This window comes from Panthera onca, chromosome B2 (assembly GCF_046562875.1).
Source record: "Panthera onca isolate mPanOnc1 chromosome B2, mPanOnc1 haplotype 2, whole genome shotgun sequence".
In the NCBI taxonomy this organism is placed as follows: domain Eukaryota; kingdom Metazoa; phylum Chordata; class Mammalia; order Carnivora; family Felidae; genus Panthera; species Panthera onca.
Window position 1 is genome coordinate 93,996,741 of NC_138343.1, and position 27,332 is coordinate 94,024,072.

General features: G+C 37.0%; 1 protein-coding gene across 5 annotated transcripts in view; it reads right to left on the bottom strand.

Annotated features, from left to right (window-relative positions):
* Positions 1–27,332, bottom strand: part of HACE1 (HECT domain and ankyrin repeat containing E3 ubiquitin protein ligase 1) — a 122,175-nt gene that overhangs the window by 22,104 nt on the left and 72,739 nt on the right. For all 5 annotated transcript variants that reach the window (XM_060616278.3, XM_060616275.3, XM_060616274.3 and 2 more), the window contains 6 exons: positions 14,106–14,217; positions 13,915–14,012; positions 13,647–13,734; positions 9,784–9,933; positions 9,064–9,260; positions 519–650 (listed from right to left, as the gene is read on the bottom strand). In XM_060616278.3, the coding sequence (XP_060472261.1) occupies positions 519–650; positions 9,064–9,260; positions 9,784–9,933; positions 13,647–13,734; positions 13,915–14,012; positions 14,106–14,217 (777 nt within the window). The remainder of the gene's footprint in view (positions 1–518; positions 651–9,063; positions 9,261–9,783; positions 9,934–13,646; positions 13,735–13,914; positions 14,013–14,105; positions 14,218–27,332) is intronic.

A 27,332-nucleotide genomic window follows, 5' to 3' on the forward strand; every position in this document is an offset into this window, starting at 1 on the left:
GACCAGAGGCTTTACTGATAACATAACCAATTGACACATTTTGTACACTGTATGTATTATATATCATATTCTTAGAATAAGGGAAACTAGAGAAAATAGTACTAAGAACACCAAAAGGAAGAGAAAAACATTTACAATGATATACTGTAACACATCCACATTTTAAGTTTCAAGCCACACAGTTCAAACACGCATTGTTCCAGGGTCAACTGTAATATGAACACCGCTTTTGAGAAGACTGGCCTTCAACATCTCCCACATAAAATATCTTGAAAATGTATTCCATCTTTGTTTATCACCACTTCGCCCCGTTTCACACTGAGGAATTATTAATCTGGTTATTAAGCTCAAGAGAAGCACAATCACAAATCTTGTAACAAACCTCTAAACATGAACATTAAAACATAATGTCTTATTATATATTATTTCATTCACAGTACCACAAAATTATTTCTGAATTGCAGCAACTGGAGTTTTGTATGGTTTATAACAACAAAAGAACTGATGTTTTTCCTTACCAATTCATATTCATCAAAAAGTTGTATAAGAGAAGGTGGAATGAACATATGAAAGCCCTGTAAAAAAGCATTGATCTGAGGCTGAATGGCTCTTGTCATCCGAAGTTCAGTAACAAGCTGGACGTACTCCGCCTATTAAAAAAAAAAAAGTGATGATTTTTCTTCAATTTCACATATTTAAGACACTATTGATATACTCATTTCTCATTTTAGAGGTAAAGGCTTGGAATTAATTTGGCACCATTATCCACATATCTCAGTAAACCCATAATCTACCAATCACTAAGCTACTTAGGCCAAAATCCTAGGAATCAATCACCCGTGACTTCTCTCACAGGCTGTATCAGTGGGTGCTATCACAACTGCCTCCAAAAAAATACTGAGTCTGACCTTGTCTCACCACCTCCATGGCTAGCAAGTGGTCCAAGCCATCATCTCTCACCTGGATTACTGCAACATGCAGTGCTCCAGCTTCCGTTTTTGCCTCTGTAGTGCTTCTTCCTTACTACTGAGTGGTTTTTTAAATATGTTTTATATGTAATTTCATATACAATTCAGACCACATAACTTCTGCTTAAAATCCTACAGTGACTTAAGTAAAATCCAAATTACTTTCGTAGCCTGTAAGGCCCTAAATGATCCAGCCTCTGCTTTGCTCTCTCATCTCATCTCCTCCCACTCTTCCCCTTGTTCATTCTCTCTGTTCCCCAAACTAAAGTTTATTCACTCCTCAGAGTCTTTTTTTTTTAATGTTTATTTGTTTATTTTGAGAGGGAGAGCCAGAAAGAACTAGTGTGCACATGAACGGGGGAGGGACAGAGAGAAAGACAATCCCATGCTGTCAGCACAGAGCCCAACGTAGGGCTCACGTCTCACAAAACATGAGATCATGACCTGAGACGAAATCAAGTGTCAGACGACTGAACCAACTGAGCCACCCACCCAGGCACCCCTCAGTGTCTTTACACTTCCTAGTGTCTCTAACTGAAATATCTCATTAGAATATAGTATCTCTGCAGGCAGGGAATCTGTTTTGTTTACCAGGATACATACATGTTCCCAGCTTCTAAAAAAGTGGCTGCCACTTTGTAGAGTGTTCAGTAAATATGTGATGAATGCATACATTCAACAAGTGCACTTAATACATAGTTGGAACTTGATAAATGGGCCATTTAACCATAGTCAATTTGATTCTGAATTAAGGTAAACTATTTTCACACATTTTATTTTAAAACACATCATCATATGAATGGATAAAAAAAGATGTGATATATATACACATACACGCACACACAGGCACAGTGGAATATTACTCATCCATCAAAAAGAATGAAATCTTGCCATTTGCAGTGACATGGATGGAACTAGAACATATTATGCTAAGCAAAACAAGTCAATCAGAGAAAGACAAATATCATATGATTTCACTCATATGTGGAATTTAAGAAACAAAACAGATGAACCTATGGGAAGGGGGGAAGAGGGAAACAAATCAGAAGAGACTCTTAATGATAATGGGTTGATGGAGGGAGGAGAGTGGGAAATGGGCTAGACAGGTGATGGGTATTATGGAGGGCACTTGTGATGAGCACTGGGTGTTTAATGTAAGTGATGAATCACTGAATTCTGCACTTGAAACCAATATTGCACTGTATGCTAACTAAAATTTAAATTAAAAAAAATGGAAATAAATAAACAAACATAAATAAATAAAATATATCCTCATAGAAAATAATGTCACTTAAAATTTAAGGTAATAAAAACATATTTTGGCTCAGACAAGAATGAGTTGCCATATCTCTCAATCAACTCTATCATTGTTATCGTTTATATATTTTAAATTATGTCTAAGTGAAACTTTGTCATTTAAAAGCAATATGTTGTATATATTTCTCACCTCTCAGGTATGATTACTCTAAAGAGGTGAGAAAGCCTGTTTCAGGTTCCTTCCTTAATTTTGTTTGGCACTAATCTAATGCTTTGCCTCCACAAGCACTAAGTCAGCAAACTGTATTTAACCACTAGCTATGAATTCTCCATACATGCCAAAGCTACAGAAGTGTCATGGTGGATTCCCCACAGTTCTTCCCAAACCCAACGTGGTCCCTTGTGTCATCTGGCACAGCGAAAGCTGCCATCTCTGCTATTCAGTCTACGCCCACCCCCAAACTGCACTCCCTACCACCCAGAAGTTTTTCTCCGCTAGACAGGAATGAATCAGTTACTACAAGTTATATTCAGGTAGTTACTAGAGAGAGGGAGATGGAAATGTGTGCCAAACAATCAAACAGAAACATAAGCTAGATTTTCCAATACAGGAAATAATATACACAGCACACTTCCAAGTTATAACCAGCAGTGATTTCAACATTAGCACCTCATTATCTTTTAATTTATGTCTGTTCTAAAACTGCCTACTTGAACTACTACAATTTTTCTGCTCCATTCACTTGTCAATTGTATGTTTAAGGTACTATATGAGACCCTATTTTCCTTTAAGAAGAATAACTTTTTCCCAGGGGCACCTAGGTGACTCAGTGGGTTAAGCATCTGACTCTTGATTTTGGTTCAGGTCATGATCTCAGTTTGCGGGACTGAGCCCCACATCGGGCTCCACAGTGACAACGCAAGTCTGCTTGGGATTCTCGCTCTCTGCCCCTCCACCATTCATGCTCTCTCTGGCTTTCTCTCAAAATAAATAAATACACTTTTAAAAAATAGCTTTTTCCCAAAAGGTTTTGCACTTAGAATTTTGTAGTACTATTCAGTGATCATTGTTTAAGATGTTAAATTATGAGGCATAAAAGTAAAAGATTTGTGAACTGCTCAAGGGCACTTTACCTATTTTGCCATTGCAGTCCATATTTATCAGAATAGTACACATTCCATTTTCCACCAGATAATTCCTATTATTTCCTCACACATTCTTTTTAAACATTTTCACAAATATACTAATCTTTCCTTACATGTTCCCTTCTATTCCGTCTAATATTAATTATTTTCCACATTTATTTCTATAACTTTGACCCCTAGCTATTGGATATCAACTTATGGAAATCAGCTCCTTCACATACCATTCTCCATATTAACTTAACTGTTGATGAATCTTGGTCTAAATTATTTCTCAGTAAAATAATAAAATCCTAGCCATCACAAATCCTCCTGAGGTATTTAATAAAATAGTTTTCCATGTAGCTGTAAGATAACTGTGTTTAATAAAAGAAAATCTAAATCCAACTGCTGCTAAAATGTTTCCCTGCTTCCTTAAACATTGCACATCCTCAAACAGAAGGACACAAATTAACATTATCTTGATGATACAATTATTACCATGAACAGCCACTATTATCACACACTAACATTTTAACTATTCACACTGTGCAGAAATATACTGGCTGCATTCCCATTACCTATGCAGGCATCCAAGGGACTCATCCCCCCACACCTTATGCCCCTGCATCAAATATCTTACATGTTTTAATAAGGAAACAGTGGATGTACAGATGACAAGCAGTCCACAAAACACTGGCATAAAGAGTTGCATAATTAAACATTAAATACAAACCATACCTAAACTCTCATTTTGTTTTAAGTTGTTAAAAGAGATTGATAGAACTTGGAGGCAGGGGATCTTTTATCCCTAACAGATGGCATATCCTAGGAGTCCTATTTGCTCCCACCTGAGTTTTGCTGTCAATTCTTTGAAGGCATAAATTAATACCAGATGCCAAAGAATTAAAGAATTGATCACATTTAAAAATCTTAGTACTTATAATGGTGAAATAATTATGTTAATACATGGAAATCTTTCAACTGAGAAAGTCTGAGCATAGAAACAACAACAGCAACAAAAAACAGAGCCGTAGCAACTTTCTTCTGGCTTTAACCTCCAACCCTGGTCACTGACATAAAATAGGTAAGCAAAAAAGAAACTGCAAAGTGAAAAACATAAAAAGATTAAGATTAAGAAGAATGAACTTCTGTACATTAAATTCCAATTAATGTCTAGTTACAGAACCATTTTGTTTTAATAATCTCCCAGTCTTTTGAATATGGGAAATAAATAATATCCACCTCTCAGAAATCTTCCTTAAAATTTTAACTTCTCTTCAGGCTTTGAACCTAAACTATATCTTCTTATGAAGAGTGGTGGTGATGCTGAAAACTAATGCATTTGTTAAAGCCATTTTTCTTCTTGCAAATCTTTTTTCACTATTTCTTAAAAGATGTCCAGAAAAAACCACTTACTTAAATAATAGTTAACTCTTTTAAAAAAAAAATTTAATGTTTATTTATTTTTGACAGAGAGAGAGAGAGAGAGAGAGACAGAGCATGAGCAGGGGAGGGGCAGAGAGAGAGGGAGACACCGAATCTGAAGCAGGCTCCAGGCTCTGACCTGTCAGCACAGAGCCCGACGCAGGGCTCAAACTCAGACCATGAGATCATGACCTGAGCTGAAGTCATACGCTCAACAGACTGAGCCACCCAGGCGCCCCAATAGTTAACTCTTAATAGTGAAAACAAGATTTTTTTGCCCCTCCTTGAAGGAGAGATAAAAACTGGACCACGTTTATAAAATGGTTTTGAATAGTTTTTTTTTTTTAATAGTTAACAGGTTAAATGGTGTTGTTATTGACATAATTCAAGTTACTGTTTGAATATAAATCCTTTGGTGATAAAAAGCTTCTTTCCTGGGTTTATCCACTTATTATCGCTGTAGTATGTAAAAGTTCTCACTGAAAATTTCTCTACTGAGAACTCCAAAGGATAATCAGGTTTCTTTTGTAGAAATAAGCAGAAATATCAAAAAGGCTACACTATCTCATTTTATCCTCACTGTCACTGTCTTATAAAATTCTCATGCATCTTCCCCAGACCAACGCCACAATCCCCTAGCAGCTGTCCTGACTCCCGTATCGCCCTATTTCAATCCATTCTTCACACTCCAAGTTGAGGCTGTTTTGTGGTTTTTTTAAAAACCAGAATTCACTCAGGAAACTTGGCTCTGTAACACCTGCAATCATCCCTGCAGTCGTCACATTAATTTTCAAATTCCTAATTGTGGTTGCAGAGTCTTTCAGAATTTGGCCCCCCTATACTCCCCTCATCTTTTACCACTCATTTACTCCACAACCGAAGCTAAGATCTACAACTCTGATCTACCTGTGGTTCCCCAAACACATTATCCTCTGTCATCCTCAACTTCGCGTAAGGCCAGAACATTTCCTTTCCCCCTTACTCCTCCTATCTGACCACTTAATGCATCTCCTCTATAAGTTAACTTCCATGGCACCTCCTCCATTCCTTGATATCCTGTCTTACCCCACCCCTAATTCTTTCCGTCCCAGCCTGAGTGAACTTTATCAGTAGTATTGTAAAAGTGTTAACATTTAAAACTCATGTAGTTTACTCTTCAGTTCTAGGAGACAGAACTGAAGATCTAAGAAAAACTGTCACTTCTAACACAAATTTTATGGTTCCATGATTCCAGTTTTTGGTCAAGAATAAAAAAGTAAAAGTGAAAAATAAAAGCAAAACTTTTAAAAGAAGGTGAAAGTATTATTTAAATGTTAATGTTTAGCTCCCAGTTAATTCAGCCATTTTCAAAAGTGAAACCAGAGTTTCATTTTGTTATTTGTTTTTAAGATTTTTAAACAAATTGATAGATACAAAATTAAATTTAAAGGAGCATTATATTTCAAATGTGGAACAGATATATATTCTCTGTACATCATTTGTATTTATTTAAGGTACTCCTTTTTAAACAAAGTTATTTTCATCTATTTGGTTTCCCTCTATAATTACCAAAGACTTTCCATAAAATTCAGGAATAAATGACTCCCCCATGTGGACATCAGCTTACACAGATTTTCTCATACTAACAAGCTTGGCAACTCATTTAAGCTTCAATATGCTTACAGATTTTGACACTGAACTCCAAACGACAGTTACAACTTTACATCTATAGAGAAGAGTAAGTAAAAGGCTAACCCTAAAGTAACAAAAAAGTTCATGAAAGAAAGGTATGTTTAAAAGTAACAAAATCTCTAAAAAACATGGTTTGAAAACTGTATTTGCAAAGTTAATACTTTAACAATCTTAGAGCAAGTGATCAATTTAAGATGCAGGTATGTTTCTAAAGATTTTTAATTTTAAAAAATTAATCAGGTTGCTTATTGGGTAAGCATTAAATGTTTAAACATCAATAATCTGATATACAATTATACTTGACTCTGGTAATATTAGAAAATGAAGAGGTTCAATTATTCCGAAAAAAATGTTTACATCACAAAATGAAAGCTGAGAATAATGAACATATTAGTGATTGAGATCCTGCTTTTATCTCTATTACCGAAACTAATCATTAAAAAAAAAGTTAGCCTATTATCAAATGAGTTAATACAGTGAAGTAAAAGTGTATTAAACTTAGAAGCAACTTTCAAGTTCTTTAATATTACAATAGTATTCTAGCCTCAAACTAGGCTCACAACGAAAGGTATACCCCCAATATCCATATATTATTTTTGTTATTACTTACCAATACTACATTTCAATAAAAGACACAAATGCAAAAGAATTAATACAACATATATTTTTAAAAATCTAAACAAAAGTAATTTCATAATGAGAGGAGGACTATTAGGAGATACAAGGATAAATATAACTATGCATCATGCAATTGTTAATGGGTCTTTCAACTTTGGCACATAAAACGTACCTGACAAGAGTGACAAATCTACTCATCAGATATAATATTCACAGATAAGAATCATATTTGAGTTTCTTGAAAAGCAATCTCTTGCTTATAACAAAGTCTATAACTTCATTACTCTTAAGTGAGAATAGGTCTCCAGTGTAAAATAAAATAATAAATGCATGGCAGGGTGGACAATCTAATAATTAGATTTTTTAAAGTATTTTAATTCACTGGCAAGCTTATATACATAATCTTAAAAATAAGCATTTTATAATTTTCATCTTCTAGAGCTTAAAATGACTCGTTATGTTAAAAATCAAATAAGATCTTCCTCAACATGTTTTGCAAATGGGAAGAACATTAGATTTGAAACTGGGTTTTGGCCCCAGTTTTACCATTAACTGTTTAGGCTTCAGTGTCCTCCTGGATAAAATGAAAGAGGAGACTAAAAATTGTCCAAGTGTACATATGCAAATACTCAGTTCCTGATCTTATTTTCAACAATTACACTTAATGTTTTTTTTATGTGTATAGTATCTAAATTTCAAAAAGTAAAACTACAGAGCTTAATATAACTTTCCAATACCCTGTACGTATCTCAAACTAAGAGCCTCTTTGTAGAAAACTATGCAATAACAACTGACTTTCGTGTTGCGGCTTTCAGTCAGCAAAACGCTAGTAACAGTTCTGTATCAGAAGTATTATTATCCTGGGGCGCCTGGGTGGCTCAGTCAGTTAAGCGTCTGACTTCAGCTCAGGTCGTGATCTCATGGTCCGTGAGTTTGAGCCCCACGTAGGGCTCTGTGCTGTCAGATCAGAGCCGGGAGCTTGCTTCCAATTCTGTGTCTCCCGCTCTCTCTGCCCCGCCCCCACTCACGCTCTGTCTCTCGCTATCAAAACATGAGTAAACGTTAAAAATAATTTTTTTAAAAAAAAGAAGTATTATTATCCCAAGTCTATAGAATAGAAAACTGGGGCTAAAAGAGGTTAAAGTGCATCCAAGTCTTTTGGGCTTTTAAAAAAGAATATATGCTTTACTAAATCAATGGACATTATTTCTTATAGTTAGTTGCTTCTGAAGCCATCTTGGAATTATAATCCAACTAACGGAAAGGGAAAAGATTTTAGTCTTGTTTAACCAAAAGTTGCTACTGGCAAATGACAGAAGTGGAATTGCCAAACCAGATTTTCTGACTCCCAATTTCCTACATTTTCAAACATAAAAATGTATTATATATTAAAATAACATATTTTTCAACAATGAAATTTAAAACATATGCCAAAATTTAAAACTAATATGTACAGGTGTATGTCAATTATTTCTCAGTAAAACTGGAAAAACTACTTACAAACAGAAGATATAATACATAATCAAGTTATAAAGCTTAAAAAAATCAAGTAGTCGAATAGATCTACTGGATCCATTAGCTCTACTGGATCCCAAAAGCAGGTACAGAGCTTAACATGGGAATTTCTTCTTTTCTCCACTGGAACTCTTAATATCATACATTAAAACATGAAACAGTGACTGATGCAAATATGTTCTTGATGTAAGCTTCCATTTCTAATTGAATTTTTCAGTATACAGTTATCCAAGTTATACAATCAACTAAATTGTGCTCTAGGCTGCTTCAGGAACTGCCTTGACTGTCTAACACAACAGTGATTTAATCCTAATTCAAAGTTTGATATTTGATGGTTTAGTTAATTTAAGTATCTTATCTGTTATAAAATGCTGTGAAACCCTGTAACAGTAAAAGCTTTTCTAGCTAGTGGCAGGAAACTAGAGTAATTAGCAATCAGGGACAAGTTACAAACATTGGCTAAGGTAAAAATTCGAATACTCACTTTGTTATTTTGTGTCACAAGAATACTTCCACCCCCAGGTTTCAAAGGCACCTCTTCCATTGCTCCAAACACATCAGTTTCAACAGAAAAGGTTAGTTCTAGACCTAGATCACTAATATCATTATCTAAAATCCACTGCAAATTTTTGGCATATTCTGGATCAATGGATGCCACATCCTGGTAATTTACAGGAATACCTAAAAATGCAAACATACAGCAGTTATATTCTAAATGTTTCTGCCTTTCCTTGTTTGTTTAATGGTGAAATACTGCCCTCTACAGATATTCCATAAAACTGCAAAATATAATCCAATTGACAGCAAGATTTAAATACATGCTAATTCCTGGATTTGGAACTCTATTAATTGAAGCTTGTGGTTTTTTCCACATTTTTACAATGTATTCTTTCTTTGAAATAGCTATACAGGAAAATTATCATGCACTTCAAGAAGTGCCAATTCTCTTAAGTATATTCATATTAAATTGCATTCTTAGCATGAACATATACACACTAAAAGAAAAACAATTTTTTTTTTAGGAAAAAGGTAATTTTTTTCCCTCTCCCTCAGGCTCCCAAATGCCTTACATACACAGATAGTCTCCAACTGAAATAAAAATTACCTCATCCAAAATGCCACCTCTTGTCTACTTAGTTTTTCCTAAAGATTCTAAGAAAAACACTTTAAATAAATGCCTATGGAAATAACAATAGAGCCGTACCAAGAATGTGCTTATAGAATGATCTTGTAAAGTAAATGTTGACCAGCTGCCTGTGGTTTAAAGCTAATCCCAAGATCTGTCCAGCAAACCGGAAATAGTTCAAGTGATCAGGATTTACATAGGAGTTGCTATTAGGCTGAAAAGTTGTTCCTATTAAAATAAATACAATATAATTTATTTCTAAGAATCCAGATGCAGAAGAAAGATCATTTCACTGCAGATAAATCAGTTCAAACACAACTTTGACAAAACCAAAGTTACATGATGTATAAACTTCCACAGTAATGTTCTTTGTGGAATATATAGCAGACAAGCGAATTGTCAGAAGATAATCATTAATTCACACATACTTATCAGAGTTAAGTCTTTGTGCAGAGAGAAAATTTTAGAATACTTTTAACCGAAAGGTTGGAAGATGTGCCAGAGAGATAGTGGAAATAATATATTATACGATAAAACACACACACATTTTCCTCGGCAGTGTAGAAATATTAGGCTATGAATTAGGGCAGGTATTGTTTCATTCATCTATACATGCCCAGTGCAGTAGGTACTCACTACCTTTTGTTTCTTATGGAACAGAGCACTATGAGAGGGTAAGAATTTTAAATGTTCAACTTGTTCTTAAGTAATGAACTTGATGCCTTTTAACAATTTTCAGAAAATCACCTAAATCCACAAGTCAACCAATTATTCTTCACGACAAATAATCAACTTCAAATAAGTACCACTGAGGTATAGAAGTAAAAATGGCAAAGGCAATAGTTACCAATTACTGTCAAAACCCAGTATAATTCCACTTATATGAAAAAAAGATCTGGAAATAGACAGTGGTGATGGTTATACAACACGGTCAATGTACTTAACACCAGTGAACTGTATACTTTAAAGTGGTTAAAACAGTGAATTTTGTTATATATTTTACAATAAAAAGTCTAAAAAAATCTAGTGCAATGGAAAAACCTAATACCAAACCTTACCTTTAAAGAATTCTTTCCGTATTTTTCTGTGATGATCACTAACTCTGAATACAACTCACATTCATTGAACAAATATTTATTGAGCTCAGCCTATTTACTACTCTTCTAGGCAACGGGGCTAAAAGAAAGAATAACTGCTAAATCTAATAAATAGTATCCCTTCCAAAAAAATAAATAAATAAAATAAAGGAAAAATGGAAAGTTTTGGAAAGTGAGATGTTTGGTCATTTAGTATACATATTTTGATAATAATTCACTTTGTTCATTGCTGGTCTTTGATGTCTCACTGTTAGCACTAGACTACATTGCTGTAACCAGTTTACTTAGATAAAAGTTACAAATTTGGAAGCTTATGGTTGAATGACTTAAAAGGGCCACATGAAGCTAGTCATTCACTGTCAAGTATCTTTTGAAAATCATTCCCAGTCATGGGTAAGACTGGGTATTAAAAGTCAAAACAAGGGGCACCTGGGTGGCTCGGTCAGTTAAGCGTCCAACTTCGGCTCAAGTCACGATCTCGTGGTTTGTGGATTTGAGCCCTGCATCAGGCTCTGTGCTGACAGCTCAGAGCCTGAAGCCTGCTTCAGATTGTGTCTCCCTCTCTCTCTGCCCCTCCTCTGCTTGTGCTCTGTCTCTCAAAAATGAATAAATGTTAAAAAAGTCAAAACAAAGTTTTGTGAGATGAATAAAAGACTTCAAGGACAAACATAACAATAATTCTAAAAATATAGTATTTTAAGAATAGTCACAAGTTTTTTTTTACCTATCAAAATAGTAAATGCTTAGGGTTACTGATGAATCAGCAAAGATTTTTGATGACTCAACTTTCCTTTCCTAGGTCTGTGATTTATAATCCCTTTGCTAAGTATTTTCTGGGAAATCTGGGTTATTAAAAAGATAAGGAGAAATTTTTAAAAAATAAGGAAACAAATTGGGGGGAGGGATCTTCAGAAAAGAAATGTTATTTTTAACTTGAAAACTACTTAAAACAGAACACAAAGTTTATGTTCTAAGTTCAAAATAAGTGTAACTGTGACACAGCTCTTTTCATTACTCAGAAAAATCCTATAGAACAAGAAAATATAATTCTCACAGAATAATAGCTTCTAATATTTATTTCTGCTTTCTATGTGCCAGGTACTGGGCTAAGCATTTTTACACATCAGCTAATTGATTTCTTTCACCACATTACAAAACATAGGTTATCATCATTTTCAAATGGAGAAACTGAGGTCCAGAAAGGTGACATTTACTGGCCCAAGATCGCAGCAAAAAGAGGTGCAGAGCCAGGACTCATGTCCAGTGTAACACCAAAGGCCAAACTCTATAGTAAGCATCTTAATATAATGAGAAAGCAAGTTTTAAAGAAATTGTTAGACATGAGATCTAGCCAAACATTTCCCACATTTAGGAATTTTAATTCAAAATTTTAATATAATTCCCTCCATATCAACTAAACGTAAGCATAAAGAAACATTTCATCTAGATTTTAATTTATAAATAGTGTGACACTAAAGAGAAGACTTGTATGGCTTACAAAAAGGACAAATCACCATCTTTATGGTCTCTGTTAGCAGAGCAACATATGCTGTGCTAATATATTTGTAATATGAGGAAGAATCTTGACTTATGATTCCACACCAAATCTGTTTTTCAGGTATGAAAATAACAGACATAGAGTAAAGGACTATAAAGAAAAGAAATAAATCTAAAATAAAATGTTCTAATTCTAAATCTTGCTTCAAAGGTTAGGCCTAATTAAACTCAGCACCTCATCAAACTTGTCATCAAAATCACAAAGACACCAAATTCACCTCAGAGTAAATAATCAGTAGTTACAGAATTAAAGCAGACAGTCCCATAATCCTAAGTAACTTCCAAGAGACCATGTGAGTCTGAAGCCCATCACACAGGTGAATCCCTGCAGCTCCCTGGCATCACTGCAGCCCCCCACCCCCTCGCCTCTCTTAGAGTCATCATTCTTACTCAATGGAGATTTGCCTGCTGGTTTGGGTAGAGGCAATCAGAAGCTATAATTAATGATACACTCTCTGCTTATAAAAAGAACTTAAACACCAGGAAAGAAAAGATTTTCAGGAAATAAAAGCAACTGTGTAAAGCATTGAAAACTTGGAATCCCACCTTCACTTGAATATGTCTTTATTAAGTTAGAGAACTGTCAGGTATACCTCCCATAGATGAAGCAATAACCATTTCCATTTTGCCTACAATATCAAGTTACAATTGTGCAGATTCAAAGCATCATTTCAACAAACAGTTTATCTGTTTTATAAGATAAAAACAGGTTTTCAGTTACCAGATTTTGATCTTTTAAAAGGACTGAAAACTAAGCTACTATACATAAATAGATTATAAGTTAAGATTTAATACCATGATTTCTAGACTTTTTTTTTTATGATCCAAAAATTTTAAGACTTGGAAACTCAAATAAGCAATAGCAAATTTTAATTTTTCCACATAAGGCTATTTTTAAGCCCATCTACTAGCACTGTTTCACAAAAGGAAATTTTTAACTCAAAAATGAGTCTAAGGACAATCCTTAAATTGAGTAAGTTTAGTTGTACTTTACAAAGGACTGATGAAAACTTCGTTGGGGCCAGCACTAGCCCTTGAGACAAATATCTAAGAACCAACTATTTACAGGAAAGAATACTTAACTGAATCAGATTCTATTCATGATCCTACAGCTCACAAACTGTGTTAATGTAGATGGAAACTCTGAATTTCAACTTTCTTTTCTATGAAATGGGAATACGCCACCTAGCTCACAGGATCACTATGGGGATCAAAGGGTACAATGCACTGAAGGAGTTTGAAAATGTGACAAGCCACAGAAAAAGTGATGTAGACTGTGCAACTTACCATCAGCTGACTGGGTAAACAATGCATAATCAGGATTGACTATCTCATTAGACAGAATATCAAACCACTCACGCACAACACCTTGACCCTGAGTTCAAGAAAATAAAATTAAGTATGAACAGAAATATATGAGGAAAAATTTTTTTCTGAATAACAAATGAAAATAATTTCAAGTTTCTTCCATTATCAATTAAATACTAAACTTTATTCAAGCGTATTTCAATCTTTTATATATAATGACCTTAACAGCACTTATTTTTATACCCACCATGCCTTCTTCTCCATGGAACCGTACAGCAATTCCTTGCTTTAGCTTTGCACAATTTGCTTTTGACACAACTTCACAGCTACTCCTAAAAATAGAATCTAAATATGTAGCATTGATTAATTTTACATATTAAAACTTGTAATAACTAGTATTTTGTGCCTCATACACATCAGTTTCTTTGTCAAACATACCTCTGTGAACCAGCAGGATATCATTTTCATTCACTGGCCTGTGCACCATGTCTGAATCTGGTTGTCCTGAATGCAAATGTTCATAGAACCATTCACAGCGATCTTTAAATGGCTACCCCAACAAATAACGGTAAAATATGTTAGCATTATTTCAGTTATCTATCAGATTACTTAATGAGCCTGCTAAATCCCCTTTCTACAAATAATCATCCTTAGACCTTTATTTATAATAAACAGTTCTAGATAATGTTCTGACATTTCAAAAATTATTCGCAAAAAGGCAGGTCTTAGCTGAAATGCTTTGATTACATAGAGTGTACTTTTTTTAATTGTATTTTTTAACAGAAAAGACATAATAAGTTAGGTTATATTTAAAAACTTAATATCAGATATGTAACTAATATGTAATTTACTCTCAATATCTTTCAATCCCAACAACACTTGTAAGGATGAATTTACAGGGGCACCTAGGTGGCTCAGTCAGTTGAACGTCCAGGACCCTTGGTTTCGTCATTATCTCACAGTTCACATCGGGCTCGGCACACAGCCTGCTTGAGATTCTCTCTTTCCCTCTGTCTCTCCGGAGCTCTCTCTCTGCCCCTCCCCTGCTCGTTCTCTCTCTCACACAAAAATAAATAAACTTTAAAAAAAAGAATGTATTTCCAAATCCAGAAAGATTACACTTCATGTTACATTTAATTTTCCATGAAAATAATCTTTAGGCCTAACTTTATTCTTATTTCTATCCTTTGAATATGTAGTGTAAACCTTGATAAATGGGGTATTTTTTCTTACTTTAATGTAAGTGCCTGACTTAAGCTTTGATTGCCAAGGCAACCACTTCAAAGATGGCTATTTCAAATAAACAGAATGCCAGCCACACATCTAGATAAAGAGTCAGGCCACCTTCCCACATGGAGGCTCCTCCATTTTAGAGATCTTGGTTCATTTCTGTAACTGACCATTTGGACCACTTGTTTTTTTCTCTTCCCGTGCTTTAAATTCCCACTCTTACGCTGTAAATTCACCAATAGTAAGCCTGTGAAATCCTAGGCTCCTACCTCAACCCCAGGAAAAGCAGAACAACAGGTCCATGCATGTTATCATGCTCACACATGTGCACACACTCTCCCACTCCCCCACCTCCACTCCCATGTATACTGTGTAATATCCAGGTCCTATAAGTAACAAACCTTTATTTTTTTTTTCAGTTTCCTGATAGTTATTGCTGAACGGCATCTTGCAATCATAATAAGAACCACAAGGGCTTCTCTAGCCACAAAACCGGTTAATAACAAGACCAACACACAACTGGCATAGTCGGCAAGACTACATGATTGCCCTTGCAACTAACCAAGGGGAATGCCTTTACCTGCAACTTACCTACTAACTGCCAAACTCACCATCTAAGAAAGGGACACCTTTAGCTAGGGGTCATACTACTGTGTGCTTTCACACATTGCCTCTGTTGTGTGTTGCCTGCAGTATCCAACCTAAAGGTCACGGCTGCCATAATAATCCAAAAATTTCCCCAGAGCAGCATAATCAAGGCCATGTGGTCTAATGCGACAATCAGACTACTAATTATAAAGATCTTATTTGACTACTAATGTGCGTAAAGATCCTCAATGGCCAAGGAAAGCTAAGGAGGGTAGGTAAGACTGCAAGGCTATTGTCACTGCCCAAGGAAGGTTCTGAGCCAAAGATAGGAAGAAATTATTCCCCTTAGGTGAGGAGGACTGAAGGTTTCCACTTGCAACCACTGAGTCAACTGGGTTGTGCCCAAATTATATGTCCTAACCCAGAAGAGTGAAATAGGCTTACAACTAGAAGCCAATGGCACCACAAAGGGAAAATACAACAGAGGCCTACAGTCTCTGTGTTACCACTTCACTCACTGAAATTGCTATTGTCCCCTGACCCAATGGGATACCATGGGTCCAATTCCTGGTGTGGTATTGCTAAAAATTAATGACAAATAAATATCCTGAACATCTGGCGCCAGCACGTCCTAAGAACCCTGAGGAGGTACACCGGCTCTGTGATAACTGCAAAACCCACGAATGCTTCCTGGGTATTATTCAATGCCATGCAAGCCAACATGCCAAGACTCTGGTTTATGCTCCAGAGGCCTAGGGACTTTTCCCAAACACCCTGTGCATATCACGCTACTGAAGACAGACTCCAATCCTGGAGATGTCTACTGGGACACCCTGGAAAAGAAAGCAACCACCTATGAAGAGGGCTGACAGTGATGTCATCCAAAATTTTCTGGTAACAACATGGAAGATTAAGGTCACAGGAGAAAAAACACGTAGAAACCAAGATCAAAAACTATACCTTAATGAAACTCAAACCTTGCTTAAAGATTTTATACAGCAGGAAGGAGAGGAGAGAGCTAATTGGCTATTGTGGATTTTCTTGTTTGTTTGGAACAGGCTCTACATGCCTCACAGTGGCCAAAATGCACTAACAGGCCAGTATCTAAAGACCCTAAAATCCATAACTTTCTCAGAGATCCATCTGGGCTATACTGTCCTTCCTTCTGAGATACCATAGATCCTGAGCCCCCTCGGCTTTCCACTGAACAGCTTTCCACTAGAAGCATGCCTCACGAGGTGTCTCTTCCAACAAGGGAAGAGCTGACAGGATTATCGAGCCCTCTCCTAGAGGAGGAAGAGGGAACTGGGAAGGCAAAGGCCCCTAGAGCCACTGATACTCATAGCCGAGCCCTCCCTCTCCTTACCTGGATATACATTGCCTGGCATGCACCTGTCCTTCCATCATCGTGATTACTGCTAAGGTTCACAGAGGAAGCCCATCTCCTGCTGCACAAAATTCCCATGGTCCAATGGGTTCATCATTCCCATGACCACAATGACCCAAATGACCCCTTCTGCATTTCCAACCTGAAGAGGCCCCATTTGATGTGGAGTCCAGAGAATTATTTTTACAAGGCATTCCCCCTAATTACAGGGTAGCACTACTACATTTTATTGTGACTGCCAAAACCATCCAAAAGGCACTAGAACTCTTAGGAGAAAGCTTGCCTTCTACTCTGTCCCTTGAAGATTTAAGATCCAGCCATGTCTTTGTTTTTTTTTTTTTTTTAATATATGAAATTTACTGTCAAATTGGTTTCCATACAACACCCAGTGCTCATCCCAAAAGGTGCCCTCCTCAATACCCATCACCCACCCTGCCCTCCCTCCCACCCCCCATCAACCCTCAGTTTGTTCTCAGTTTTTAACAGTCTCTAATGCTTTGGCTCTCTCCCACTCTAACCTCTTTTTTTTTTTTTTTTTTTCCTTCCCCTCCCCCATGGGTTTCTGTTATGTTTCTCAGGATCCACATAAGAGTGAAACCATATGGTATCTGTCTTTCTCTGTATGGCTTATTTCACTTAGCATCACACTCTCCAGTTCCATCCATGTTGCTACAAAAGGCCATATTTCATTTTTTCTCATTGCCACGTAGTATTCCATTGTGTATATAAACCACAATTTCTTTATCCATTCATCAGTTGATGGACATTTAGGCTCTTTCCATAATTTGGCTATTGTTGAGAGTGCCGCTATAAACATTGGGGTACAGGTGCCCCTATGCATCAGTACTCCTGTATCCCTTGGATAAATTCCTAGCAGTGCTATTGCTGGGTCATAGGGTAGGTCTATTTTTAATTTTCTGAGGAACCTCCACACTGCTTTCCAGAGCGGCTGCACCAATTTGCATTCCCACCAACAGTGCAAGAGGGTTCCTGTTTCTCCACATCCTCTCCAGCATCTATAGTCTCCTGATTTCTTCATTTTGGCCACTCTGACTGGCGTGAGGTGGTATCTGAGTGTGGTTTTGATTTGTATTTCCCTGATAAGACATGTCTTTGAAATGTAAACACCCAGGGGGTACCTAAAGCCCTGCCCACAATCGCCTGAAACCCGCAGGAAAAAAAGGGGAAAACAGGCCTTTTAAAATACAAAATGCTATAAAAGCTCTTTTGCCCAAACTCTAGTCCACAGCCTCTTTAAGATTATTTGTTAAGGATAAGTACAAATCTTAAAAGTTGTCTCTACAAATATTAGCACAAAGCGTTCGCTACTAGAGCAGGCAACCTTTTCTTACTCTGGCAATTTGGATTCAGCCCTTATTTATAAACTAGTGAGTATTATATTGCTGTACCTGATTCATGGCTAGAATGCTGAAATGGAAGCTACAGGTCTCTATGTCTGTCTGCATGTTCATGTATGTCTATGGGTATGTTATGTATATGTGATTTTTTTCTCTCTACCTCCAGAGACAGGATCACCAAATTAATTTGTAAAAGAACTATTTCACTGGCTTAAAAATAAGCACTTAGGAAATAAGTATTCCTAAAACTCAGAAATATTGAAACTAACTCAAATATTTTCAAGTTCACATGATCTGGAATAATCTCTGGTAAGTAAAAGCTACTTTAAATTTGGTTTAATTAAAAAAAGTATGTCTTCAGAAACATAGATATTCAGTATATTGCAAATTATATCTAATTCATTTATATTATAAAATTATACTGTTCATGTATATTATATATAGTAAATATAATGCAGATCATATTAATATAATTAATTACGTTAAGTATAATTCAGATAAAAAACTTACTCTACCTGGGTTTACTAGTCAAATAAATTCATGTTATATCTTATAAAATTTGTCAGCAAGAAAAATAGCTTGGGATGGTGGTTTACCTTTGTTTACTGTCTAAAGAAGTTTTTCATGGGTAGTCTAAACATAATTGCTGTGATCGAGTGATTTAGATAAATGTTAAATGAGATAAGAGTTTCTAAGCGAACTTTTCAGCAATATTTATGTGATGACATGTCTACTTAAAAGTAGTTTCTAAAATTTTTGTTAACTTCCACCCTCAGAATTTTGCTAAATTAAATGAAAGGAATTCACTGATTATCTAAATCATTTCCAAATAAGATAAAATACTGAAATATTAATTGCAAAACAAGCCTAAGTTGACCTACTTTTGACCTCTTATTACAGAGGAACTAAAGATATTTGGGTCTGTTAGTAAATGTGTCTTGTACCACCACACTGCAAAGCTGTACTACAAGGAAATGTATGTTTATAGAAATTATGAAATATAGTCACAAATTTGCCAGTCTAAAGAATGCTGATATAATAATTCACAAGTTTTACTTCTTACTTTTTGTGAGAAATTAAGGTTTCTAAGGGCTAAGAATTCTAAATAATATATATAATTACAGCTACTAGAAATAATAAGGAAAACATCTCTGCATGCAAGAAAAGTAGGATGTATCTTCAGCTAAGAGAAGGTATGAGGTATGAAGATGTATTTTTGCTAAGGAAAAAGAAAGCAATTTGCCTTAAAATTGGTTTTTTCAGAAAGGGAAAGAGGAAAATAAAGCACAAAATGGTATAGAAAGTTGAGAAGAAAGAGAAAAGAATTTTACCTTGTGCGGTCAAGTTGGCTAAAACTGAATTGTTGTTATAAATGGTGGTTTTTAAAATAGTAAGCTTTAAAATCAATACTGTGCTTATATAATTTTCTTTTATCTGCTATAAGGACAAAGTTTTCTTGGGAGTATTGGTCAGCTCTTGATAATAGACTATGAAAGGTTTTGCCTTATCTTTCAAGTAATGTAGCTAGAAAGCAAAGATTTTGTGTTTTATCAAAATAACCTGTTTCATGTGTCTTAATCAGATCTTTGATTACTTAAGCAAACAGTCTTTTCAATATTAAAGGAGCTGAATTTTGCTCACAACTATGTAACCTTCTATATTTGCCTTTAAAATCTTCTGTCACTGCAGTACCTGGGTAGCTCAGTCAGTTAAGCTTCCTACTTCAGCTCAGGTCATGATCTCATGGTTCATGGGTTTAAGCCCCACATCAGGCTCTGTGTGGACAGCTCAGAGCTTGATGCTTGCTTCAGATTCTGTGTCTCCCTCTCTCTGCCCCTCCCTTGCTCGTGCTCTGTCTCACTTTCAAAAATAAATGAAAACATTTAAAAACTAATTTAAAAAATACAATCTTTTGTCACTTAAGTAGATAATTAAGTATTGTTTCATAATCATCTGTGATCCTATTTACTCAAGTGTCTAAAACCTTTTGATATTTTTGACAACGTTCCCCAAATCAAATTCTACATCAAGTCCTTTTAACGTGGAAATAACTCTGGGATTTCCTAGGGAACCCCTGGAACATCTCAAAAGATCTCTTTACTTTCCTTATAAAAAGAGAGATGATGAATTAACTAGATTTATTTGATATGTTAAATTATAAGAGAAGCATTATCAAATAAGAAATAACACTAAACCCTCCTTATGGATATCCTTGTATGGATATATGCTATTAATGTAAGTGTTCCAGAAATTCTATGAAATTCCTAAAAATCTGATATGAAATGTTATCAGTCATCATTTCCAGTTATCATCTTAAAACGTGTGGCACAGAAATAGCCAAATTTCCTTGTCAGCGGTGTTATAATTAACTCTCATCAGAGCTTTAAATTTAAGCATTCTTAAGTCTTTTATCATTTACAGAAGTTACTGTTTCACTCTGATGCTTTTGCACAAATGCTTCATCTTCAAGGAGATTCCTGGAAAGGAATCTGACAAGCCCAGGTTTCTGATAACTTTCAGATCGTACCACTAAAACTAGGTAAGAACGGACAGAACTCTAAGGAAAAACTAAATTTATAAAACTGCTAAAAAAAAGATCACGACCAAGAATCACTAGGACTGAATGAACTGAAGAGAATAATTATAATTTTTTATGAGTTTTGTTTGAAATATTGCTGGTTCTTTAATCTTCTGTTTTCCAGATTGAAGGAAACGTTTTCTCTTAAGCTAGCTGACTTACAGCAATTTGGTAAAATATATACCTTTGTGAACAAAGGTGAAACAATCACTTTTTCCCTCCATCTGATCCCTCCAGAATTCGGAAACTCTCAGTGAGTATACTTTCACAGCAGTACAATTATTTGCATATGTTCACTTAAGAATCTGTTCTCCTTGTACCAGGACACAACTGGAAACAATGGTTACATTACCAAGGCTTTGAATGGGATGTCATAGTTGAGAGAGACATACATAGATTCAGATATGACCAGATAGTTTTAAAAAATTAAGGTTGACTTTATGGAACCAGGAAGGCCCCTAGGGAAAGTCTGGTGCCTTACATACAGGGTTCCCAGCAGCCTTACCAGGTAAGTGAAGAAAGTCACTTCCTGGCAGGCCCAGGAGCCTCAGAATATTTGAGAGCCTCAAAAAATGAGGAATTCACCCCAATCTATCTGTATTACAGATGAAGTCTGACATCCAAGTCCTTGGCTTGGCTTCGTAGCCTTGAGAAGCATCTACAAGTTCAATGTATGACTCCTCATGAAAAATTCAGCAAAGCTGAATTAAAAGAGTCTATATGGTCAATCATGGTCAATAGCTATTCATGCTGCACTTATGTAAATAACCAGGCCAAGTTTAAAGAGACTGGACTTATATTACAAACACTTGAGCCTTATTTTCCTAATCTCTGATAGAAATGGGTGTGACTGCAGAAAGACCTAATTATGTTTCAGTAATACGCCTTTCCAGATACCAGATTTAAGTGCTTTTAATTGTCCTTGAGGTTTTGTTTTTTACCTGTAAATTGAAATGGATCATAAATTCTTCTAGTTTCTTCCAGTATTTGGCTACAACTCTCCAAACTAACATGTCCAGTTTTTCTCCCACCCTTGTGACTTGGAATCATTGAGAACTAAAATTGCCTTTCCCCAAAACAACGAGAGCTAGAATGGAATAACTGGATATACACTTGAGAGAAATCATCACAATCTCATATACAATCTTCGTGTCTGTTGCTGTGTGGGCAATAAAGAGTTTGCCTGAACACCTGATGTCATCATCACAAAAATTCAAACTACAAAGCTGTTTCGACCCTAACATCTAGGAATCCTGCCCTCCAGATTCAGATTCGGTTTATAATTTGCTTCAACCATTAGCCTTTATTTTTCCTTTACTCCATAGAAATGCCTCTTATTAAATACCTGATTTCTTGCAAATATAGGCCTAACTTTGGGAATCCACTTGCAAGACCACCTCCTGAAATGAGATACAACTATTTAACTGATCTATTTTCATAGCTGGACCTTTCAAATTTGGGACAATGGCTACAGACTGGATATCAGACTACTGCCTGTATAATTATTAAGTTTTGCTATTACAATGTGCTATTTAGATGTGTACTGGGTTTTACACATGCCCTACAAAAGACTTATATCTGCTACCCAGGCAGTTAAGGTCCTCACCATTGACTCTGATGCCTCAGAGTGGACTACAAATACTGACACTTGTTTGGGGTGTTTGCCTTTTCATAATGCAAGGGCCTGACTTAAACTTTGATTGCTGTGACAGCCACTTCAAAGATGGACTATCTGAAGGGGGAGAATGGGGGTAGGGGGGTGGGGGTACGGGACACAGCCACAAAACTAGATACAGAGCCAGGCCATCTCCTCACACTGAGATTCCTTTGTTTTAGAAATCTTGGTTAATTTTAATAACTAACCATTTGGGCCACTTGCTTTTTTTTTCTCTTCCTGTGCTTTAAATTCCTTCTCTAATGTTTTAAATTCACCAGTAAAAAATGAGCCTTCAAAACCCTAGACCCCCACATCAACCCCAATAAAAGCAGAACCCCAGGCTCAGGCGTGCTTATGCTCTTTCTCTCTCTACAAGTGACCTCACCGCGTGGCCTCAGGTATGCTGAGTAATTTTCAAGTCCTGTAAGTAATAAACCTTCATTTTCAAAGTCTCCTGATGGCTACTGTTGAAGGGTTCAGAACCACAAAGGCTGGTCCAGCCACAACACTGGTTATTGATAAGCTGAGAGTTAACACACAACCGAATATATAAGGCAACTAAAAAGGAACTGTTACCCTTTTTTCTTCCCTTCCTCCACCCGAAAAACTGAAAAATAAGATCTCTTGAACAGTAAAGAAATCTCTTTTATTCATTTGCCAGATAAGCATAATTTTTATGATTAATCAGGCAGTATTGCATACCTACTAAGTACCAACACTGCAGGGAACATATGAGCTTTAAAATCTCAATTTCATTGTTAAAAATGATTTAATACAGTTAAAAGAGGTAAGACTAGCATAAAACAAACAATACACATATAATATCAAGTTCTAAACCATTAAGTGAAGACTACAGTGCACTAAGAATTTACAGACTTAAAAGATGAGGAGAGTACAAAGCTTTCATGAGGTCACAGTTTGTACTGGAATATAAAGCTAGGTAAGATTTACTGAAGCATGGAGAAAAGAGAGCACACCAGGCTAAGGGAGTCAAGGAGAAAGGCACAGAAGGAGAAACTGTGTCTTTCTGGAAGATGAAGTGAAGGTAGCTGGCATAACCAGAGTTCTATTCCTGCACATTATGAAGGAAATAAGTTTGTGCAAGTACATCGATGACATAATTATGGATCCTGAGAATCAAGTGAAGGATACAGGGGCTACTGTGAGTATTTGGTCAGAGGAATAACATAGTAAATGTGGTTATTAAAATGTGAGTTGCACCAGAATAAAAGGAGACCGTCTAGGCAACAGTTAAAATATTAAGTACTGGGTGATAATGTGTGTGTCATGGGATCAAAGAGGAACAAAAAGGAAATGAGACATGACTTCTTTGAATAAAGATGAAAAGTAAGAGAAAATCTCTAGAGATAGAACTTAATGATAGAAACAGCTTAGAGGGGGAAAACCCTCCTCTCACAATCTACCTCTAAACTCCTAGGAAGCAGAGGTGAAGAGATAATGAATGAGGTTTTATATATTCTGAATTTCAGGTTATTTGGGATGTAACTACTAAGAGCTTGGAAATAAATACTGGAAAGTACCACAGCTAAAGCACTAGAAAGAAAGTCATGAACAAAGCTGAAGATGGACACAAGGTATAAGGTCTATTGTTCAAGAGATTAAAGATATAGGGAACAAACACCTATAATGGAGTTTATGATTACAGGTCAGGACTGAGAATCTGCTTGGCCAAATGATACACAAAGCTAGAAAAGTCAAAGGAGGACCAGGGTGGTGTAATACCACAAAACCAAGAGTTTCAAGAAATAAATATAATCAATACACAAGACCACAAAGAGGTTATCTTACAGGAAATTTACAGGACACCAGTAAATTTCTTCATTTGAGCTAAACTAAGAATTAGTTTATCCTCAAAAGGCTTAAATATCACTTTTTATTAATTCTTAGTAAAAATACTGTTGTGTTGGGGCGCCTGGGTGGCTCAGTCGGTTAAGCGTCCGACTTCAGCTCAGGTCACGATCTCACGGTCCGTGAGTTCGAGCCCCGCGTCGGGCTCTGTGTCTCCCTCTCTCTCTCTGCCCCTCCCCTGTTCATGCTCTGTCTCTCTCTGTCTCAAAAATAAATAAACATTAAAAAAAAAATTAAAAAAAAAACAAAAACTGTTGTGAAGACAACCAGTGAAAGATTAACTTCTGCCTTTTATTTATTTTATTTTTTAAAAATGTTTATTTTATTTTGAGAGAGAGCAAGAGAGCATGTGAGCACACAGGGGAGGGGCAGAGAGAGAAGAGAGAGAATCCTAAGCAGGCTCCATGGTATCAGTGCAGAGCATGACTGGGGGGGGGGGGGGGGGGGGGTTAGAGATCAAACTCACGAATGGCGAGATCATGACCTGAGCCGAAATCAAGAGTTGGATACTTAACTGACTGAGCCACCCAGGTGCCCCAAATTCTGCTTTTTAATGTCTGCTCTTTCAGTAAGAAAGATTCTTTCTTTTTAAAAGTTAAATGTATAAAGGTGTCTGGCTGGTTCAGTCAGATCATGTGACTCTTGATCTGAGGGTCATGAGTTCAAGCCCCATGTTGGGTGTAGAGATTACTTAAATAAATAAACTTAAAAAAAAAATAAGTTGTTAAGTTGAGTTAAGATGACAGAATAGTTGGGGCGCCTGGGTGGCTCGGTCAGTTGAGCATACGACTTTAGCTCAGGTCATGATCTCACGGTCTGTGAATTCAAGCCCCGCGTCAGGCTCTGTGCTGACAGCTCAGAGCCTGGAGCCTGTTTCAGATTCTGTGTCTCCCTCTCTCTCTGCCCCTCCCCTGTTCACGTTCTGTCTCTGTCTCAAAAATAAATAAATGTTAAAAAAATAAAAAATAAAAAAAAAGATGACAGAATAATAGGAGGACCTTATGCTTGCCTCGTTCCTCGAACACAGCTAGATAAATATCAAATCATTCTGAATATGAAGGAAACAGATCTGAGGACTGAGAGAACAAACTGCACAACTAGAGGGAAAAAAGAGGTCACATCATGGAAGGTAGGAGGTGTGGAGACGCGATTTGGGGGAGAAAACAATCCCTAATGCTGCAGAGAGGAAGGAGCCCTGATCAGGGAGAGAGGAGAGAAATAGAGAGAGAGAGAGAGAGAGCACACTCTCTCTTGTGCAGGGCACTGCAAAGAAAAGATACTTGTCCCAAACCACTGACAGGGAAAACAAGAGGAACTGATAGTCGCAAGTTTTTACAAGCAGCAGAGTTCAAAGTCTGAAGTTTTAGAAGTCCCCACTATCACTGGATGGAGCCTGGAGGGTACAGAGGTGCTTCTGTGGAATGTAGGGCAGAGGCCCTCACTGTGGGAGCAGAGTGTGGCCTGAGGATCCCCTGGGTGGCACTGGGAGAGCCAGTTCCCCTTGCTGGAATGCATTTTGAAGAGGAAGCACTGCCTCTCCAGGGACAAATGAGCCAGTGGGCAACACTGAGCTACCCCACTCGTTGGCACAGGAGCAGAGACGCCTGCTGTGGGCCACTAACCTGGACGCTGGCTTTTTGTTGCACGTGACCATAAACTCCAAGTCCCTGTGCAACCGCCCTTCTGGGACAAAACAGCACCAGACACAGTGTAGCAAGACCCTGCCCCAGAGGATCAGAGAAGGTCCTTGCTGGGTCCCTAAAATTTGGAGTTTTGAAATCCAGTTGGCACACCTGAGATAGAACACAGGAGCACAGGGCTGCCGGGTGAGCAGACGGTTTGGACACAGACAGAGTGAAGGCAGGGATCTGAGGGAACCTGTGACAAACGAGGAGAGACTGTTCGCTCTTCTGTGAGGGTTTCCTGAACAGCGGCAGGTGCAAACTCTCCCACCGGGGGAGGAGAGAGCCAGGTGACCCTATGTTTACCCCCGCCCATCAAATTCCAGTGAACAGCACAGAGCCCACAGTGTAGGCTTCAGCTGCTTGCACCAAGCTCTGTGCCCCCTGCGCTCCGCAGGTGTCTTTTCTTAATGTTTCATTTATCTATTTTGAGAGAGAAAGAGCGTGAGACAGAGCTCACACATTGGGGAGGGACACAGAGAGAATCTCAAACAGGCTCCCTGCTGCCAGCACAGCGTCAGATGCGGGGCTCAATCCCACAAACTGTGAGACCATGACCTAAGCCAAAATCAACTGACTGAGCCACTCAGGTGCCCTGCAGGTGCTTTTTTTACTAAAGCAAGTGTGCCTGAGAGTCAGATCAGCAGTGGGACCCTCCCCCAGAAGACCAACACAAACCTCCCACACCCACCAAGTCTAATGACCATAGAGTCCTGCAAAGCTTCAGCTCTAGGGGAAACAGGATCTAGCCCCTTTTATAATACAGATCAAAACATATCTAGATAAAACTCACCGTATAGTGGACAAGGTCCAAATACTCCCCCACTGCAGGCAAGGAGAAATTCTGCAGAAGACTGACCTCAGGGAAAGAGGAGCCAAAACACAACAGCAGAGTGCACACAGCATATACCAGAAATACTTCCTGAAGCATCAGACCCTGGACAGCATGTGATCTCTTTTTAATATAGCCATTACTCTCAGGAGCAGGGAAACATAACAGGTTTTCCTAATATACAGAATACCTAGACAAAAAGCCAAGAGGAAGGAATTCATCCCAAAAGAACAAAAAAAGGTCATGGCCAGGGAGCTAATCAAAAATGATATAAGTAATATGCCAGAACCAGATTTTAAAACAACAATCATAAGGATACTAGCTGGGCTTAAGAAAAGCAAAGAAGAAACCAAAGAGATCCTTACCACAGAGTTAAAAAAAACTAAAAACTAGTTAGACTGAAATTTAAAAATGCTGTAACTGAGATGCAAACTAACAGACTATAATGACCACAAGAATGGAAGAAGTATAGGAACACATATAG